At 40.1% G+C, this 22,434-nt stretch overlaps 1 protein-coding gene across 13 annotated transcripts in view; it reads right to left on the bottom strand.

Annotated features, from left to right (window-relative positions):
- Window positions 1–22,434, bottom strand: part of LOC5568680 (tropomodulin) — a 198,473-nt gene that overhangs the window by 119,390 nt on the left and 56,649 nt on the right. The window contains exon 1 of one of the 13 annotated variants that reach the window (XM_021847444.1): window positions 1,594–2,044. The exons of the other annotated variants lie outside the window; for them this stretch is intronic. Within the exon in view, the coding sequence (XP_021703136.1) occupies window positions 1,594–1,653 (60 nt within the window). The 5' untranslated portion in view covers window positions 1,654–2,044. Of the gene's footprint in view, window positions 1–1,593; window positions 2,045–22,434 lie in introns of those variants that run through there. 13 annotated transcript variants of the gene reach the window in all.

Raw genomic sequence — 22,434 nt, 5'->3', positions numbered from 1 at the left:
TATTTACTTGGAGAAATAGATGGAGTTTTACTTCCGTAAACAGGAACTTAGTAGTTAAGAGACTTAAGTATAGAAATAATTGTTGTCAGACAAGTTGCTTCATTTCCTGGCACTGAATGCAAGATTATCGGCTATCGTGAGCTGCAGAGCTTTTTTCCTGATATTAGGTACAACAGCTAGTCCATATTGGCACAGCATACAACATGGCTGGCCTGAAAATTTGGCTGAAGATCTAAAGCTTGTTCTTAAGACAAAGTTTCCATTTTCTGTTAACAAGTGGATACTGACATTTTATGTATTTGTGACATTTGGCATGAACGCCTTCAATGTAATTTTTGAAAGTTTAATTTTTGTCTAGCATGAGCCCTAGATATATAACTTCATCTGACCAATTTTTTGGAACCCCCTCTCATCGTGACAACATATCTACTTGAAGGTTTCAAACAAAGTGCTTTTGGTTTATGTGGGAATATTATGAGTTGAGTTTTGAAGGCATCAGGAGAAATGTTCCACTTTTGCAAGTATGAAGAGAAAATATCCAAACTTTTTGCAATCTACTACAGATAAAACGCAAGCTTCGTCCTTTAACGGAGTGGCCTATGTTATCCACAAACAAAGATTTTTGACAACTTCTAGCTAACATAGGTTTGTCAGATGTGAAAACATTGTATAATATTAGTTCCAAAGTTGAAGTGTACGATTTGACAGATAACTTTGGATTCTAACAATGCAATGTATGTTGGAAAATTGAAGGTTTTTGAATTAAAAATCAAGAATAAAATATACCTATTTTAAAAATAAAAATTATAAAATAACATTTTTCGTGTTTATGTTTGTGCTCCACATTCATTTTTATCTTCCAGATCCCCTTCGTATCTAGCAAGCGATCTCGGACATGAAAGAAAATTAATAGGTATCAGCCTAAGGTCCAATGGAATATGAAACCATTGATCATCATGCGTCTCCATGAAATGCGGTATAAAAGAAGCAAATCTGCTCCAAATCACGATAGCTGCAAATATTACACGCAAACGCAAACCACAAGTCGCAATACTACTATCCTACATACAATGTTAGAAAGACAGACAAACGGTTTTTCATTCCGCCATATGCGATGCGTTGTTCCACACTTTGTTATACTGTGCCCCAATACGCCATCACAATACCATTTGATTCCCATCCATACATTATTGCTTCAGAGTTTCCTACAAACTGCAGCCGCTTCCATTGCCCCCTTGTGCTAGCAATGCAAGGAAGAGGAAGAATCTGGATATATTTAGAAATTTTATATGTATTTATGGATGGAATCAGCCGGTTTTCCCTCGGTACCGTGCTACATATGCGGCAGCGCTTCTTGTTTATGTAATATTTTTAGAGCAACCTATTTCTTGAACCTCGTGTGGAAATTCTTCGTCGAGTTTCAAACAAATCATATTTGTCGAATTCTTTATGATGACATTCATACATGGAACGATTATCACAAAAGAGGTTCGGTTTTCGGGAATCTGTTATAAAGTCTTAAATGCAAAAGGACAATGCCGTAGTGTTTCGTCCATCAAGAATATAAGAACACATAAATCCAAACAAACCCACCGTGGTGATGATCTCCGTCCGGGTCCACTCTTCCTCGTACATGCTCATACTGTCCAACATTTGGGTTTACGTGTCTCAGCACTAATTTATCACAGCAGAAGAAAACGAAAATATAAATATTTTCCCCTTAGCGATCGCGGTACACTTCACATGAGTTCGGAAAGATGATACTTCACCCGTGGGTCACCTCGTCGTCTTAGATTTTCTTCGATTCACGCTCATTCGCAATCACTGCTGCTGCCTTATTTTTTTTTTCTTTACTGCCAACGCTCCTTCTTTCAGACACATATATGTACGTGTGCCTGTCAACTTTGCCAGATTAATCACTTTTTAGCGCTGTGATAATTTATGGTACCACTTTCGGGGCTGACTTTAACACGTCAGATTTGATATTTCACTTCCAACACTAGCACATTAAAGCATTTTTTCCATGTCAAATGCGACATGCATTCACTTTTTTCGTTTTCCGTTGAAACTTGGGTGAATTTTGGTACTATTTTTTTACAAATCAAACAAGTCGTTGATGAACTATGTATACCGTCGTGCGGGGTGACATTGGTCCATAAGGGTGACTTTGGGCCAACATTTTTACAGCAAGCTAACAACCAAACAATGAAAACAGTGTGTCAAGCTTCTAGAATACGTTACAAATAGCCAATAGATGGTCATAGATTAGTTTTTTGGCGCTCCTACTAGCCATGGCATGCATCGAAAGAGGCGGTCAAAGTCACCCCCTAGGCCCAATGTCACCCCGCACGGCGGTATGTTAAAAGTCTTCTTCTTCACTCGCAACCAAAGATGTTTTGGAACAATCCTTATTCACTACAAATATTAAGTTGATTTTATGGTAATTTTGAACAGAGTCAATTAACGAGAATATGTTTTGGGATCGTTTATTTATTTTTTGAGTAAGAAATGGAAATTCTATGTCTATAGAAAGTTGAGATCCAATTGCTCTAAACATAAAATTCTTATTTCTAATAAGATATTCTTAGAAGGTTTGGGGATAACTTCAGGTTTGTCAGCCATACATTCTGGAGGCATCCGAATTTACTGGTTTGTCCACCGATTGGTGCAATTATTTCTCCAGGGATTACTCCTAGAGATCTTTTGTGAAAATCTACAAAGGTTTTATCGACATTTTGTGGATATTCCAGTTATTTCATTAAAACTTTAAGCTGGACGTTTTCTTAAAATTTGTTCAGTATAGCTTCTTGTAATACTTTAGATTATTCTTTCAGAGCCCTGTATCCAGGAGCGAATCCAGATTATATGGAGAGATTGAGAGTTCCTTTAGCTTAACTCAAGGGTTCATTTAAAAGTTATACCAGGAATTCTTAAAATAATCTAAGTAATCTGCACTAATTTCTGCAGTTTTTTTGTATTCCAATGCATCTAATGATTACTTCACTATTTTGCAAAACAATACGCCCAAAGATTTTTCTAAGGTTTGCTCCCGAAATACACTATTCTGTGGAAACCTCCAGAAATACTAAAAGGAGTGAGTGAAAAATTCCTTTAGATTTGGCCAAGAAACTCGTTTCAGAGTTGTTTTTAGCCATTCCTTCTGGAAATTGTACAGAAATTCAACCAGAAAAATGATTGAGGAATCCTGATTGATTCTCCCAGAAAACCCCACATAATGATAAATCATAAAAAAACAAAAATCAACAAACAGAAGGTCTGTCTATGAATTTGTCCTGGGATTGCTCTTAAAATTATACCAGGGATTCCAGAAGCATTTTTAAAGAGATTCCATCAACAATTTGTTTTTGGAGGAGTGTATTATTTTCTTTCTGTGATCCTTACATCAATTCTGTTCCAGAAGTTTATTTAGACATGGTTTGCAGTATAGAATGATTGAACAATTCTGTCAGTTTTTTCTTCGAAAACACCACTAGCGCATGACGGCTTACCATAGTAGCATGTCCGAAAGAACTTGAAACTATTGCGAACCAGAGCTACAGGTCCGTGTGGTAATAGATTCATAGCTGTATATAATATTAACAGTTTTATTATATTGAAGCTATAAGAAATAGAAATTTAAATTTGGTCTAAAATAAATAATGTCGATAATCATCATTAGAAAATGGGACCATTTCAATAATAAATCTATGGGCTGCGTTCGGTTTGGCATCACGCGTTGGATATAGGCTTCAGTGGGAGAGTTATTTGAATCTTTGGAGACTTTGGGTTGGCAGAAGCCGTCTCTCGTTCGGTGAAGAATAGAACGGGAGAGTGTGTGCGTGAGTGGTACGATTACACACAAATAGCGAATCGCAAGTCTGTGTATGCAACGATCACAGTGAAAAACATGAGTCAGTTAATCGGTGATAGATGAGAGGAACAGACGTGTAGCGACGATTTGGCTGAGATGTTAAGCATCATCTTCAGCAGATTACGACAGTCCGAAGCCTTGATAAAGGTGATGCCAGCACGATGTAGGTAGTGCAACCCTGGTTAGGAAGCCTATCAAATACACTTCAACAACCAAGAAAGGAAAAAGTGGAGCAGATTTATTTTACGACAACAGACCCGGCAACGAATGAAGGATAACGATTGGGAAGTCTGATCTTGGAACGTGAGAGCTTTGAATGAAGCCGGCTTCTGGCTCGTGAACTGCGAAATTCCGACATGAACGTGGCAGTTATCCAGGCAATACGCTGGCCCAAAACCAGAAAGCGGTGGATCCCATCGCCAGCGCTTTATTCAAGTGCCACATCTACTACAGCGGTGGTTACAGAGCAGAACGTGGCTTATGGCGTGATTGGGAAGCAGATGAAGCGATATATTCGGTGGATGCCGATAAGCGAACGAATCGGGAGCAGGCCGTTAGGCCGAAAGTCGTTAGGCCGAACGTCGTTAGGCCGAAGGCCATTAGGCCGAATGCCGTTAGGCCGAAAAGGTCGTTAGGCCGAAAGGGTCGTTAGGCCGAAAGGTATCTCAGGCTACAAATTTTTTCCAATTTTTTAATTTTCACTCTACGAAGTGAAACATTAATGCGATTATGTTTTGAAAAAATGAAGCAATTTGGTGCAGTCGTCTTTGAGTAATGAGCATTTATGTTTCTGGTACCACGCTGGACAAATAAAAATCTTGAAAACCCTTAAAACATCATATCGTAATTTTCAGATTTCTCTAAGAATACTGAACCGAATTGGCATTGTATAGTACACATATTATTTTTTTGATAAATTGACCATAATCAAAATGGCTGGCAAAGACATTTCATATGAAGAATATGGTCCCCCAAGGAACATCGAAATATTTTTTAAACTAGTTCTTCTTCTTCTTTCTGGCATTACGTACCCACTGGAACAGAGCCTGCTTCTCAGCTTAGTGTTCTTATGAGCACTTCCACAGTTATTAACTGAGAGCTTACTGTGCCAATGACCATTTTTGCATGCGTATATCGTGTGGCAGGTACAAAGATACTTTATGCCCTGGGAAGTCGAGAAAATTTCCAACCCGAAAAGATCCTCGACCGGTGGGATTCGAACCCACGACCCTCAGCTTGGTCTTGCTGATTAGCTGCGCGTTTACCGCTACGGCTAACTGGGCCCCTAGTTCACCAATGATTAATATCGACAGAGATTCCTAAACTAGTTTTTTGAGATATTGTGAATAAATGGTGCAAACATAACAAGAAACAAAAAGTTATCGCGATTTGATTTTTTTTAGCGGTTAAAAATGAAGCTGTCGATAGAGGGGTTAATCAAATGGAAATGACATTTGACTATTTCAGATGCAAAATACAAACTATTTTTTAAATGGCTAACACATCAATCAGTGTTTTTTCCTTCTTTTAAAAGAAGGCTATTCTTTCTAGTTATAATTGACAGCGGATGTACAGGGTCAGAAAAGATAATGCAGATTTAGTGATTTAGATGAGTAGACAAAAAATACTCATTAGTTAGCATCCATAAATGACGCAGCATTTTCTTGTCAATTTCTGAAATGCCCTCCCCCATCTTACCCTTAAATTTATTTCCTAAAGGCGAAAGAGATTTTTATTTTTGAAATAAAGTTTCTAACATTTTCTTCAGTGATGATCATTTTTTTATACATCGGCTTTTCTTTCATGTTAAGCTTCAAAGTAGTAATTGACTAAATGCTAGAGTCAGATATTATTTCTTCTTTAAACGCTGGCAGATTGTTTTCTTTACTAGTTATTATTGGAGTTGTAGTTGCTTTTATTTTCATCTTTTATATTTTTATTCTATTTACATCAGCTAATCTTTGGTTAAGACGTTAAATTAAGAGAGCTCGAATTTCCCAAAATTACGCATGCCAATACTTACAGTAGGCTACAGGACAATAGTAAAACTCTCTTAAGGGTTCATTCAACTGTAACGTAGCGCAAAATTTGCCAATTTTAGGCTCCCTACCTCCCCCACGCAAAAGGTGGACAATTTTAAATTTTTGTGTGAAACGTATCACTATGTAAGACCCCCTGTTACGTTACGTAATGTTTGAACGATCCCTAACCAGCTTTTGTCATGATCTAGTGCTTGCAAATTAACTAAGTAAGCATTGAGTCATTTTAACAAAAATTATCGTAACAAGTAATTTCATCGTGGTTGCTATAGTATTTTGGCATGTTGCTATGATACATATTTGTTGATTTTGTAGATGAAAATTATTTCCATTTCGTCGTCGTCGCAAACGGACCGATTTTGCGTATTCGAATTTCGTCATAATGTCCGACCATATTGAAGTATTGCGTAGCTCCCGTGGTGGCGAAATATTAGTAGTTAACGACTACTTATATCATCGCAATAAGAAAGTAAGTAGTAACGCTGTATTAATTTACTTAAACCTAATATTGTTTTGTATTACCAGGCTGATGATACCCACTACTGGGAATGCTCCCGAAGAAAACACAACAAGCTACAAGAGAGCAAGTGTTCTTCCAGACTGGTGACAAAATTCGTGGGCAACAACCACGTAATTATTTCGGGAAATCCAGCTTCTCATCATCATGCTCCGGATCCTGCAGCGGTTGATGAGTTCAAACTCCGCAACAACCTCAAGCGGCAAGCAGAGCATGATTCCGGTCCTCCAGCCAGAATCATTCGAAAAGTTGCAGCTGAGTTTTCGGTTGGAGTTAATCAACGCTTCACCAATAACGCGCAGAAAAAGGTGATCCAGCGCCATCGTCCATCTGCTCAGACACCGCCAAATCCGGGAAATCAAGAATTTGTGATTCCGGAAAAGAGTCGAGTGACATTTGAAGGCGGATTATTTTATCGAGGTGAAGTGACAGACGACATCGGTGGAAAGGCGTTAGTCTTTGCCGCGGACGATGATCTCAGGAGATTGGCTTTATCACGATATTGGTTAGCAGATGCCACCTTTGATACTGTCCCTGGAGAGTTTAGGCAAATGTTTACTGTTCATGGAAGTGTAGGTCCGGATCATGTGAATACTGTGCCAGTAGTGTTTGTGTTAATGACCAAAAAATCACAATCATTATACCAAGCAGTATTGTCACATGTTTCGGAGGTGGCAGCCAATATCGGGATAGAGTTGAACCCCACCATGATTTTGACCGATTTCGAACTTGCTATGATAAACGCGTTTAGCCACGAATTCAAAGGTGCCTCACAGGTGGGATCAGCCAAAATTTGTGGAAGAAAGTTCAAAAAAGTGGTCTTGTTTCTCAATTTTCCAGCCAAGGCTTAAACGACCACTTTAAGCGCCTTCAAGCTTTAGCATTTTTGCCAGCTGAAGATGTTCCTCAAGGATTAGCTTTATTGGATAAACAAATACCTGAGGTGATGCGACCGTTGGTAACGTATCTTGAAAATACGTACGTGTTGGGTAGAATTAAGCCAGGAACTTCTCTAAGAACGCAACCAATGTTTTCACCTGCTCTTTGGTCTGTTTATAATAACGTACTGAACAGTTTGCCACGTACCACAAATACAGGTCGGACTCGATTATCCGGAGTATCGATTTTTTTTTCATTTCGGATAATCGAATCACTAAGAAAAAAATGGAATCTTCGATAAAAGAACATAAATATTATATTTTTTTTGCTGTTTTATTTATATGATGCGGTGGTGTAGCCAGATATTATTTCTAGGAACAGTAGGGGTCTCTACAAGAAAAAAAAAATTTTTTGACCAGCTCACACAAAAACCACTTTTTCAACCCCTCTGTTCTTAAATACGTTCAAAACTGCAAAACCATTCATGTTGTGTATTGCAATACCAAATTATCTCAGATTTATGCATACAATTTGAAAAACAAGAACATCAAAAATCAAATTCCGGATAATCGAGTCTAAAATTCCGGATAATCGAATCCCGGATAATCGAGTCCCCGGATAATCGAGTCTTCGGATAATCGAGTCCGACCTGTAATGTGGAAGCATGGCATAGCCGATGGGCAAAACTAGTCGGAGAGAGTCATGTGGGTACATTTCAAATAATCGAGGAGATGCGTCTTGAGCAAAAAGCTTCCGTTAGTCGTGCATCAGTATGGCTAGCGGGAGGAGCGACAGGCAAGAAAAAAGAAACCATTGATAAAGATGTACGCCTCCAGAGAGTAGTGCAGAATTACAAGGAATATCAGTTGTTGGATTATATTAATGCTGTAGCATCTAACCTGAGTAGTAAATAGTATTTAATGTCAAGTATTTTAGATTGCTATAACTGTAATAAAACATGAACTCGTTAAACATAATAAACAATATTTCGCTTACACATAATTTGTAGCATTTAAAGGCAGACAGTATCACTTGTTTGACTCAACCATTTTTGACAAGCTATTTTTTTTGAAATCCTAACATCGTTCAGACGGCTTTAGGACATTTGGTCGAAAGACATTTGGTCGATTGATGTTTGGTCGAATGACATTTGGTCGAAAGTACATTTGGTCAAAGGGATCGCAATATCGATTGGTTCAATATATATAAAATCAAACTAATTTTTTGTTCAATGGATGATCTAAAGTTTATTTTAGATGAACATATTTTTCATCTCAGGTCAGTAACGAATCCATCTACATGATAATTATTATCTACGCTTAACAACGTGATTAGTATATGTACTAGCGTTATTCTTCACCCTTTTTGAATTGGGATTTTATCCAATTTTGTAAAATTTTAGAAATTATTTTATCTTTTTATTGCTCAATGTTGAATTTATTATTCTTAAAAATATCATCATTCTTTGTGAAAAATCCTCCTGAATACTCTCGTTGTTCAGATATTGGAATATTATACATTGTTGAATTTATTATTCTTCCACAATGTCATCGTTCTTTATATATTAACCTCAGTGTGAGTGCTGGGAACCATTATTACCAATCACGTTTGATAAAAAGGTAAAATTTGCGGGGACCAGATCTGATACAGCTGGATATAGAACAATTTAATCATCTTGAATGGTCTGCATATAATGCAGTTTTGTGCAAAGAATAAACAGGCTAATTTTAATGGCCATGGCTTTTACGAAACGATTTTGACGAAGTGTATTTAAAAGTATTAGCTTTATGATATGTTTTCCTACTCATGGTGATTTCGTGTAATGATTGTTACTCTCAGTTCAATTACATTCTTTGACTCTGACTCAATCACTGTGATTGAGTCAGAGTCAAACCCTGTACAATAATCTGAAAAATCCCTATTCGACAAAATTTTCGACTAAAAATCCTTTTAACAAAATATCATATGCTTCTTAAAGCAATAACATTTTTTCGACCAAATGTCCATTCGACGAAATGTCCATTGGACGAAATGTCCATTCGACCAAATGTACTTTCGACTAAATGTCATTCGACCAAATGTCATAGATTCCGCTCAGACATAGTGAAACCGGCTTTAGGACATTTCGTCGAAAGACATTTGGTCGAATGACGTTTGGTCGAATGGCATTTGGTCGAAAGTACATTTGGTCGAAGGGACATTTGGTCGAATGGACATTTGGTCGAATGGCTTTAGAACGTCCAATGATGTTTAGTTGAACGGAAATTTGGTCGAAAGGTTATTATGGTTATGGTTTATTGAAAGTTCATTTGGTAAAATTGATTATTGCATTATGTTTAGCAAAGTTGGTAAAATAAAAAATGAAAATGAATAATCTGAATTAAAAACTTGTGTCGAATAAACCATGAGACATTTTACACCCGATTCTGTTTTTGTACGGGGGATGCGTAACGTCCAAAAAAAGTTTTCAGTTCAAAATTTCAAAAACCGTGCAAAAAAAGTAACACAATTTCTCGACGTTTCATGCAAAAATAAGGTTTGGGCGGAAAAAAAGGTATGGAAACTTTTTTTGCACGGCCGTGTAAAAAAAAATCCGTGCAAAAACAGAATCGGGTGTATTTTGAAATTTCATTTATCTATTTGTTTGTGATTTGCTACTTGATTGATGATTATTCAACTTTTTAGAAGTAGTTTTTTATTACTTGACTGAAATGTTTAGCTCTAGTGAATTTATTATTCTTTTAAAATATCATCATTCTTTAAAGACTACTCAACAAGCTTCTTTATCATAAATGATGTGTACATGGTGATATTTTGAATTTATTATTCTTCTAAAATTTCATCGTTCTTCGTAATGAACTGATAATCCTCATCTGATGAAAGCATTTGGAAAGAGTGCTCGGGATCTTTCTTTGAATTCCGAGTCATATAGTTCATGGACGTGGGTTAGATTTTTGAATGGAACGGCAGGAACAAATTGCTTCAAAGAAATCTTTATGGCGAAGTAAATATTAAATATCGATAACTCTAATTATGGCCAATTGCCTTATTGTGACTTCCATCTTTATAACATTCTTCACAAAAATATATGGCTTTGCTGGCGGTGTTGATGACCACGAGTGAATAACAAAGTTTGCGTTAGAATCTTTTATCAATTAAACGAGAAAGTTGTGCTAACTATGTATCGAGTAAGGGAGGACGAGTTGACTGTAGTGACAAAAGTAGCCTTACTTCCATTTAAGATCAGCTAATCGCTACTGAATAAAAAAGGAGCATGAAATGTCAAAAAACGCAAGAATAAAGTCCATTAAATTGAACAACAAAATTTTGCTAACCGCATATAGATTGTTTGTAGAATGGTCGATACTTGTTTCCCATTATTCAATTATCCTGCGTATGAGCGACAAAATGCTGTTGAAATTAAACCTTTTCGACCAAATGTCCATTGGACGAAATGTCCGTTCGTCCAAATGTACTTCGACCAAACGTCATTCGACTAAATGTCATTCGACCAAATGTCTTTCGACCAAATGTCATAGATTCAGTGAAACCAATCTCGGTGAAATACTCAATGATAATTCACTTGGCTTGACTTGAAACCTAATTGTGCTATCAATTCATTCACCTTTCCGACCCAATGGCCTATTCGGCCCAACAACCCATTCTGCCCAACGACACATTAGGACTATAAGCCATTTTCGGTCTAATGCCCTTTCGGCCTAACGACCCTTTCGGCCTAATGACATTCGGCCTAACGGCCTTCGGCCTAACGACATTCGGCCTATCGGCATTCGGCCTAACGGGATAGCACCGAACGAATCTGTGTGTTGAGGGCAAGTTCTTCAACTACAGCCCAATCGACATATATCCGCTATCGAACGATAATCCCGATAAAATGAAGGATGAGTTCAATGATAGCCTAAATCAAGTCTAAAACAAGCTGTCAAGATAGTCATCGGCGACGCAAATGCTCAAATCGGGAAAGAAGACTCCTTCCGGCCCGTCATTGGGACGGAAAGCCTCTATTCCGTTACTACTGTTAATGGCATGCGGCTTGTAACTAACGCTGGTGCTAGAGGGATGGCAATCAGTAGTATCTACTGCTGATTGCCATCCCTTGCAACAATATCCGCAAACACACCTGGCAACACCCGGGTGGCGATGCTTGCTCCCAAATAGACCACGCGCTGGTTAATGGGCGATATTTCTCAGACGTCAGGATGTCAGGACCTTTCTAGGCCCTAATATCGACTCGGACCGGACCATCATCTCGTCTACACGAAGAACATCGATATCATCATCCGCCTCTCCGACTATTACCGATTGCTGTCACTCCGGCAGCAATTTGCTCTCCAGTGGAACTTGCGTGGACTCAGAGCCAACATCAGTGAGTTGAACCCTGTATCGTGGCGCTTCAAGAAACGAAACATTTAATCGAAAGGCAATATACGTTGATTATCAAATCGAATGCCGTACACCACTGGCAACACGGCGTTGACTTAGCGATCCACGAAGGCATACCCTTCGAGCGAATGCAAATCAACACCACCCTGCAGCTCGTTGCTGCACGCCTCCATGCACCGATTCAAGTGACCGTAGTGTCTATATACATTCCACCGAGTTCAACCCAGTGTCAGGCCGCTTTGAGTGAGCTGCTCGAACAACTAGAAGGTCCAATCCTGCTTATGGGAGTCTTCAACGCACACCATCTTGCTTGGGGGTCCCATCAATCGAACGCGCATAGTAGGTTTATTGCTGAGGCGACCTTGGGCCAACTGATGGTAAACCTGAATGACGGCTCCCCAACTCACGTCGATTTGATTACTTCGGAAATCGACCTAATGATATGTTCCGAGAGCTTGACCCGCAGGTTCACTTGGAGAATCTTATCGGATATGCATAGCAGCAACCACTTCACGATAACCGTATCCATACCCGGCTGGTCAAATCAGCAGATGACAAGGCGAAAGTTGCTATATGACCAAGCCGATTGGTCATTATACGAATAGCTGAAGCAATCTCGCCAGATGCCGAATGGGATGTAAGAAATTTTACTGATAATATAATATCGGCAGCGACGAAACCCATTCCGTGGATCAGCGGTCGAATCGGACCAAAGACGGTGCCGTGCTGGTGCGCTGAGGCAAAGGTGCCAATTCGACGACGAAGAAAGTGTTTGCGTATTCTTCGACGCCTGCAAAAATCTGATCCAAATTAAACCGAAGCATTGGCGAGCTTCCATGAAGCAAAGGTAGCAGCACGAAAGGCGATTTGCCAAACTCAGCAGCAATCTTGGGAAAACTTCATGGAAAAAATCTCACCGAACAGCACGAAGACCGAACTGTGTGACAACCAGGCACAACGTTCAGTTGTTCTCAAGCGAGCAGGCAGTTTCACGGACAATCCCGATGAAGTAGCGGAAGAACTGGCAATCCACTACAGCGAAAGATCGGTGACATCAAGAAATTGACAGCTGAACGAGGGTCCACAGATTTTTTCGCCTAATAACGGCGATGCTACGTTGTATACATCGACGGCTCCAAATTTGAGGAGGAGCCGCATTCAATGCACCAGGTTTGGCAGGCACATACGGCCTACTAGAAGAATGTAGCGTCTTTTCTGCAGAGACATATGCCATCAAAATGGCGTTTTCGATACCGAACGTGAATCAAGAAATCGTAATACTCACAGATCTGGCGAGCTGTCTGCAAGCATTAGAAAAAGAAGCACCCATGGATCCAGAAAGTGGAAAGTATTGCGAGGTTCAAGCCGGTTCTATTCTGTTGAAATAGTGAAAATTGGAATGTAGCGAGAAACAGAGTGAACATTGATGATGACGATTGACCTGTGGACCTACCGACCATTGGAGATACTAAAAAGTCTAGCTGAAGAACTGATAAGCTGCTGGGAAGGATGAGATCCCAGTCGAGCGTCTCAAGCATGGAAGTGAGCAGCTTTATCAGTCGATCGAGTAGTTCGGAAGATATTAAAGACAAAGAATTGCCCACCGGCTGGTTGGATGGCCTCATACGCAAATCTACGAGAAGGGGCTCTGACTGGAGTATGTCAATTGCAGTGGAATAACTCTGCTGAATTAGGCATACTGTCGAGCATCCTGTTTAACAGACGTTGACGAATACCAAATTGATTTTTGTGAGAGCCGCTTTACAACGGATCAGATGTTTATCTTGCGAATGATCCTAGATTAATTCCGGGAGTATTACTTGCAGACTCACCATCTGCTTATTAATTTGAAGGCAACGTAGCTAGACATCTTTGAATCGTGGATGATTGGTGTCAAGCTGCGGAGGTGGTTCTGGTCAGCAACTGGTTCAGCAATGATGGTTCAGCAATTGAGATCAACGTCGGAGGACACGCAATCTCATCGTAGCGCTCTCTAAAGCACCGTGGAGTAATGGTCGACGACAGGCTTAACTTCAACAGCTTTGTAGACTATGTTTACGAAAAGCCAGCGATCACAGCTAACACTGTTGCTTGGGTCATGCTCAACATTGAGGACATTGGAGAAGCAGTACGAGGCATGTACGTTCCGGTTCATGGCACGGATGGCGAGTGCCTACTGCACTATATAGTCGGAGGCCGCGTGCGTTATCGCCGGAATAATCCCCATCGGCATCACTCTGGCTGAGGAGATAGCATGCTACCAGCAAAGGGACATAAGGAATGTGAGGAATACCATCAGAATGGTTGAAATAGTCAAGTGGCAGCAGGAGTGGAATAACTAGGAGACACGAAGGTGGACCCACATGCTCATTCCTAACTTGTCAGTGTGGGCGACCAGAATACGTGGAGAAGTTAACTTCTTCCTGACCCAGTTTTTGTCAGGCCATTGATGCTCCCGAAAATATCTGCATTGATTCGGACACGCAGTGTCTTCACATTGTTCGGTCTGTTCAAATATCGAGGAGGCCCCGGAGCATGTTACATTCCATTGCCCTCGATTCAGGGATATACGAAGCGAGATGATGTCAGAAACCGCAAGCGTTCTAAATCCGGCCAATATCGTGCAGAACATGAGCCAGCATGAAAGAACTTGGAATCCGGCGATAACGTAGATTATGTAGTCGCTACAAAGGAGATGGCGTGAAGACCAGAGAGCTCCGGGCCGCGATCAGAGTAGGCTAGATCCTCCGTCGGGAACTAGATCGAGTAGATCGGGTGAAATGTAGTATTGGTAATAAGTCGTCGGGGCGCCTGCAAATCGGAAGCCATCCTCCAACCGGAATTGCTGAACCGATCCAGGCACTTGACCGACTAACGTCGAGTCGGAGTGGGCTGAGTCTACCGCCGGGGTCTAGCTGGGGAAACAGCACCGGAAAATGGTCGTTAGGGCACCTGTGAACCGGAAGTTTCCCTCCACCAGAATCCCAGGACCGACCTCGATATCTGCCCGGCCTGCTTCGAAGTAGGCCACCGTTGGGGTTTAGTTCAGTATATCGCGTTGTTGCATCGGCTAATGATCGTTGGGGCGCCAGTAAGCCTGAAGCTTTTCACCAGCGGAATCGCTGGCCGACCTCTGCATCCAACTTGTCAACCGGGAGAGCTCGAAAAGCAGCAGCAAAGAACGAGTCGTCATAGAGCAACGGAATGCACATAAGCGTCCAGTAGAAGTTCAACATGGCTCTTCCGCGAGGCCATCCCAAAGGAAGTATGCGTCGTCACACAGAAAGCTGTCCAAAGTCCCAGAGAGATCTACAACCGCCAATTGGAAAAAAAGAAAAGTCACAGAGACACCGTAGAATGAGCAGTGTTTTTGACGACATTAAGCTCCAAAAACGAACTAGCAGAACAGCTAGAGGCTGAGACTGACGAAGGGCATGAGCACAGCCCTTCCCTGATGAAGTTTCATGATAAAGTTCCGGTGGAGATCGAGGCACAGGAGCAGTAGGGAAAATTTATTAGTGGTTAAGCACGCCTAACGTGAGTCCCGCGCCGTGCCAACACACAACAGCCAAGGCTTCTCAAGCTTTTTTGTATCCTACTATGAATAAAAAAAAGGCAGCGTACGATGCAGTGAATTTTTTCCAGCTCTGCTACGCCTATGATGATTCGAAATAAAGTGTTCTGACTGCAGACAAGATGTCAACTGCGTTTATGACGTTAGACGGATTGAAGCAGGGAGACGCACTTTCGAATTGACTGTTCAACATTGTACTCGAAGGAGATCTAGGTACAGAATGAGAATTTGGTGTGCAGAAAAACGGCACTATCATCTCATGGTTGGACATGCTCTTTGGAATACGAACGATATTGACCTCATTGGAACACTTGTGACAAGTGACAACGACGTTTCCCGTGAAGTGAAAAGACGTGTTGCGGTTGCGAGTAGGGCCTTTTACGAATAACGTAACCAGCTAAGAAGCCCATCTTGAGAACTACTAGAAAAGCTTTAAAGCAACCGTCAACGGAGCAGCACAGGAAGCCATTAGATTCGTGTAAATACATCGATGGAACGATTGGTTTGACTAGGAATTACAAACGCTTCTATACGAAGAATGCAAGAATGCTTCGAATAGCAAACCGGATTGTGCCTGGATGAGTATAGAAGTGAAAGATTAGCGTGATGTTATTGAAAGGTGGATGAAGCACTAAGATGAACACCTGAAAGGCATGGAAGCAGAAAAAGTTGATATTTGAACTGAGACTGAGAACCTAGAGTCAGGATTTGGAATACATAACAGCTACCGGATGAGTGACAAGAAAGTGTAATATGTACATTATTGCCTATGTGGAATACAAAGTGTTTTCCCAACTCCTCTGCCGCCGTCTATGGCTGCATTTGAATAGTTTTGTTCAGCCGGATTTATGGATTATCAAGGCCATTATCGAGCCGGCGGTATAGATGGGCATTATGGAAGGCCTTGGTTTCTGCTTAGAGAAGGCTCGATTTCGGCAAGACACATAGAAGCGCCGCGAATTGGGTGAATCGACCATGTAAAGCAAGACCAATGAAACTTGAGCGTTTGAGGAACTGGAGACACACAGCACTAAATCGAGTGAATTGAAGAAACATTCTAATGCAGGCGCAGTCCTGAAGGACGTTAGGTCAGCAGAAGAATGCTAAAGTTAGGCCATTTTTTTGGCCAGCTGTAAACGAATTGGATGATAAATTTATTCGCAATGCATAAAACGACTTCATTGGACCCGTGCCAGCTATCACAGTATCAAAGTTCTGTATAATGCTCGGAATCAATTCTCGTGTATCATTAGCGCGTAACTGCAGTGATTGATTGATCTTCAACGATTTTTTTAGCCTAATAATTGACCAAGTGAATGTTTTCGAATGTTATTATTGATTTAGTAATAAGTACTAATCGTCTTTCGTCAATGTAGATTTGTGAAATGTTCCGAAAATTGATTGCATTTCGTGTGCTACTCCGAAGCGAATGTCGATGAACCGAAATCGATTACTGCAGATATGCCTGTTTACTAAACGCGAGAATTCTTGAATAGCAAATAACAAGCAATACTTGAATAGTTTGAAATTATGTCGCCAAACAAAATTAAATATTACTGAGCCAAGGGTGGTACTAAGTTATTTCACAAATATGTCGACACAAAATTGCAGAAGGATCATGCTCAAAGAATCGACTATAGCACTTGTTCAGTGTGTTGACGCATTCAGGTGTGGTGGTTGTGAAAACAATAATTCTGAACATCGGAAACGTAACTATCAAGTTTTTCCATGCGGGCTATTACAAGTACTTGTTAAACACTGTGAAACTGGCAAAGCTTCAGGAAATATTGTTCATCACAATCCGATGTGGTTTTGAGTTCTTGACTTTCAACGCTCATGACTCTATATTGCTGACCCTCTCCATTAAACGTTAGACAGCACATTCGTCGTTCGTCATTGCCCCTCCAGAAGATGAGTTCAATCTCAAGGCAGTGCAATGTTTGCCACCATCGAAGGATAAATCTTTCAACGGTTAGCCGGCAGATGGGTCCAAGTACAGTGGTGAATCGAAATCCATACACCTCATACAAATCGTAGGCGTTCTGTACGAAGTGGACGGATCTTGTTTCATAGGTGATCAGATATCGCTCCTGCACGGTAACCATGTTTTCTCACAGTTCATCTACGCAGTAAAGCGGCCGTTGTTCTCTATAGGGATGGACATTTTCCAGCCCACAATCCCTGGTGCGAACACATATACACTAGCGTTGAATTGATACAGCTGTACGATGCAGTGGACTGTTCCAAAACTTGGCACGTCGATCGCGTTAACCTCTCTCGCGGTCAGAATACAGCAAGTTTGCCAGAAAATCAGTTACTTCCTAGTTATATCTTGCACACGCGCACTTCTCAATTAAACTATAAGATTTTTCATTTTTCAAGCGCCACTGCATCCCCAGATTATGACTTGAACTCAATTCCTGTCATGTGTCTCGAATACGCCGTAATCCACTTTTCTTTGTTAGGCTTAGTGCTGCAGCTGTCGGGTCATTAATCCAGTCAACGACAGCGCAGTAGTGTATCACGTTGTACAGCCGCCCACTCCATCAACTCTCCCCTTTCCCAGAGAGGTCAAATATGGTCACACTCACACTTCGCCCCGTACGCACGCACGTGTACCTAAACTTATGCGTGACACGAAAATACTCCAAAACGCAGTTTCACGACAGATTCGAAAATATCCCGACAGCGGTCTTCACGGGACCGTTCTCCAACGGTGACTGAGGTGGACTCAGGAGCGTTTCCAAAACCTTGCTAAGCATCAACCGTTTCGAAACCATGGTCAAATCCTGCAGGAACGGAAACAGGAATGGGGGGACGGGGAATGTTCCCACCGTTACAAAGAAGGAAACTGAGAGGTTCTTCGCCACCAGAATTTTCACAGCATCTCACCGGCACACAGTGGTCTGGATCAAAACATTATGGCAAAAACTAGATATTTCCAATGTTTTACAAGTTTGACAAGCATACCCTGTTTTGGACATAAACTTCATATTTTGGATTTCATAGAACAACTCTAAAACAATGTTTTGGGTAAACTTAGGCAAAAAGATTCCTCTGTAAGTAATTCCTTAGACTTGAGAGAGCAGACGGATGAAAATAAATTTGCATCCGGGAAAGTTAAATATTGGTTATAATTAGTTACCGACCAGAAAAAGTTATGCAGGAAACTGAAACGAATTGAAATGGGCGAGTTCCTAAGCAAAATAAACGTTTTTTGACAGGTGTACCAATCTGGTATTAAAAACTATTTCCTTCTGACATTTGCATGAAAATTGGATTTCAGCCACCTTTTTAGAAAACTAAGCCTCTGTGGGACACCGGACGGGAGGGTCATATTTTAAAAGCGCGGTTTTATCCGCCTCTCCCTCTGCCAGTAATAGCCGACTATGCCGGGCTGTGGTTTCGTATTTATATTTCACCGATGTGCCGTGTTTGTTTTCCTTACTTTTCCTGATTCATCTTGATAGAGGGAGCGATCTTTTTCCAGATATGCAGCTCGGTTAGTCGGGTACGACTGGGAGTGTATAAGTGGTCTGGCATAAGTGTGTCAAGCTGGAAAAATGGGAGAACGCATACACATCTGGAGTAGCTGGCAGCAGTAGTAACGTGTTTGGATTCAGATAATATGTAGTTCTGAGAACATGCCACTCAGAAAGTAGAATATTACTATGTAGTTCGAGTAACGTCAAAATTTCTATAAAAATCTATGCACAATTTTTTTTTATTAATTTCAGTGAGATGTTATGTCTATCAATACAATGCTTCAATATTACAGGGTACACATGCAAGATGTTCATTTATGCTTACATGATTTCATGTTAGCACCATGATACATTAACATGTCGTTTTACAAAATCCTTTCTAGTTTGTACGTATAAAACCATTCGATACATGAGACTATGCTAAAATGATTGTTTCTAATAATACTGAAACATAGAATAGTAATTCGAAAGAATGCATGAGAAGAGTATGCAAGTTGAGAGAATAATATTTTTTTGAAGGTCCATTCTCATCTTCCGCTAACATGGATATTCATCGCAAATGCGGCCTTTCCTAAAAAGGCTTTCCATATTTGACTGAAACCGAGTTGAGACCTATTAAACAAACATCAAAACTGCAATGAAGATCACAGTCGCTCCACAGTTATGGATAGCACACATATATGGATCAGAGTTGGATTAAACGGAAAATATCTCACTAAATGCAGTTGCAATCACGCTGAAAAAATCTTACGTACGTGACACATACATCTATCAATTACTACTTGCTTCATCCTGAGAAAATAAAATTTCAGCCATACGCCTTAAGGTGAAACAGTTTGGAATCAACTTCTAAGATTGCACTGAAACTTCAAAGGCACAAATCTCGCGAAGAAAGCATCCATCAGCAGTGAACTTTTTATTTTGGCTTTGTGCACTAACAGAAAGCTTAAAATCAGACATGTTTGCCAATTATTTTTCCAGTTTTGTGCCTTTGAAAACGTGAGTAGGGGCACAAGTCGGCCATTGTGACGGCCATCTTTGGATTCCGAGATGTTTCACCTTAAAGCGTTGATTCATATCTGTGAGGCATTGAAAACCATACTACAATTATGAATCAAAGATAAGACGATTCCAAAAGAAACGCCAAAACGTATGCTTTCACTAACACACAATTCGCTAGATAAATTACTGTTATAGTGTTCTGATCCATAATAAGAGTTGATTTGATCTACAATACGGAACCACATCTCCCACTGAACTACATCTGTGGGACGGACAACATTTGAAATTTCGATAGAAATCGACACTTTATGGTGAATAATCGTGAGTTTTGAGATGTATTCCCGAGAACAACTATATTGTGCAGTGCCCAGGAGGGAGTTTTGTTTGTACAGCGTCACCATGATTTTCAATAATATTTTATTCTGAAAAATGACCCTTTGTTGATCCATAACGGGGTTCTGCTAAACCGCACCAAGTGCCATTTTTTCCCTAATCGACTTTTTTACACCAGAGGACTCAAATAATCATTACCTTTCTACCATAAAAATATCAAGTAATTTGAACAGTCCCTTGTAATCTGACATACAAAATTTTCTTTGGATGGACATGTAAAACTGTAATTTTGTTCAGCCAGAGCGAACCATAAACCAACGCGAGTCATCAGAGGGAATTCATTTTTCAGATATAAAGCTATATTTTTTCAACTTCCTACTATATTCTAACAATTTATCCATTCCAAGCAACTCATAGAAACAGAGGCTAGGGAAATTGGGCAGCAATTGATTAAATAAAGTTAAATATAGCTCCGGTGGCGTTGATATATTTTCTTTCAAATTTTATCCAGCCACACCGCACTAAGTACAGTTTATCTGAAAATCACATTTAGACATGGAGTAAAGGCATTTACATGCAATACATACTTGCACTAGCTTGTTATATAATATGTTTATCAAACCACACAGAAGCCGTAATGAAAAAACGAATTAATTTAATCTGATGCTGTGTGAACAACTCAGGTGGAGTTGGTGCGCTTTAGTTGTTCAGAAAATGGCATTATCGCCATCAAACCCCGTCAGACAAACTGCACATTACTTGATTCAAGTTTATCACCATTCCTTCAAGAAGTGAAGATGACCTAGTGGTAGCACACTAGATTACCACTCAGAAGGCAAGAGTTCGAATCACGATGAAACTTTTTTTTCTGATGTTCTATCCGATGGTGATGGAAATCAAACAACTTTTAGATTCTGTGATTATTTTTATATTGCAGAAAATCATCAGCAGGTCAATGTACATCTGAAAAGATGGTGATTGAACACACATTGAACTGTGAACTTGGTCAGCAAAGGAGCACCAAATGGGAGCAACTTGGTGCGCTTTGGTAGAGCGAATTCATGGTTTTCTTCGATCATTAGGATCTATGTATGAACACGTGAGAACCTTGATTCAATACATACGAATCCATCCCATAAACACTTGTGACATGGATTCCAACATGCACGGTGATGATAAACATCATTTGTCTCCAATTTTACTTGTATTGTTGAAAACTGTGAAACACATTCAACCATACCGAACCAAGAACCATATTTTTCAATTTTTGTTCAGCCAGAGTGAACTGAGTGCTTCATATTGTTTAATGAAATCCAATCACATCGTTAAATTTTGATGATTTACTAGTATATTTAATCTCGGTGTACTAATTGAACACTGTTAATCGCATGTGAGCGATAAATAAATAAAATTATCATCCGCGATAAACTAGTACAGGAAAAGACTTTAAAGTAAAATATCTCGGAATAAAGATTTTGGCACTTGGTGCGGTTTAGCAGAACCCCGACCAACTGTGGGGTGACTGTGCGAAAAACGTTTCCACATTACTAAGTAGTTGCAAGTTGTGCTTGTAGGGAATAAGATATATTGTAAGGAAAGTTGTTTTATTAAATTATTGAAATTCGTATGAAAATATACATCAGTGTAAACATCGCATTAGATAATGAGCAAAAGAAACGCACGGAAATCCAACTCCATCATCTATAACGGATCGATGTAAACCCAAGCGAGCTTTCACAAAGGATGATCGGACGCTTCCCGACGAGAGACGAGAAGAACGGGTAGAATGAAAGAATGAGTGAGGGAGAAAAAGTATACCTGAGCTCTATGAATGGGAACGGAAGATCAGTTTGAAGAATGATGTGTTTGACGATGGTTGTGCTTCAAAAGTGTGTGCTCGAAAAATAAAACGAAAATAAAAAAAATGGATTTGACTTAATTAAGTTATTGTGTTTGTTGTTCAAGATTTGAAAATCCGACAGTGCTATGGAGTGATTGGTTTTTGTATTACTTTACACATGATTTTCGAGCATTCGATGCATGATTTCGAGCACTCAGCTGCAACTTGTATCATAAGATGAAAACACACTGGAGTCATGATATCCGGGTGCATAATCATGATTTTGGATTCTGATTTCTACCCTTGTGGGATCACAAAGGCGACTATTCCAGCGGAGATGGATAGCGGCTCCTAAGGGGATCCATGAGAGATGATTCATCATAACAAACAACAAGCGGAATGTGAAGAAGAGGCTTCTGGACCCATCAGTAATCGGCTAAGGTTCCCACCAAGAAAAAAAGACGATCAACTCATCTTAAGTGAGAACAGT

This window comes from Aedes aegypti, chromosome 1 (assembly GCF_002204515.2).
Source record: "Aedes aegypti strain LVP_AGWG chromosome 1, AaegL5.0 Primary Assembly, whole genome shotgun sequence".
Lineage (NCBI taxonomy): Eukaryota > Metazoa > Arthropoda > Insecta > Diptera > Culicidae > Aedes > Aedes aegypti.
The sequence above is the reverse complement of the archived record's forward strand: the minus strand, read 5'-3'. Positions and strand labels throughout refer to the sequence as shown.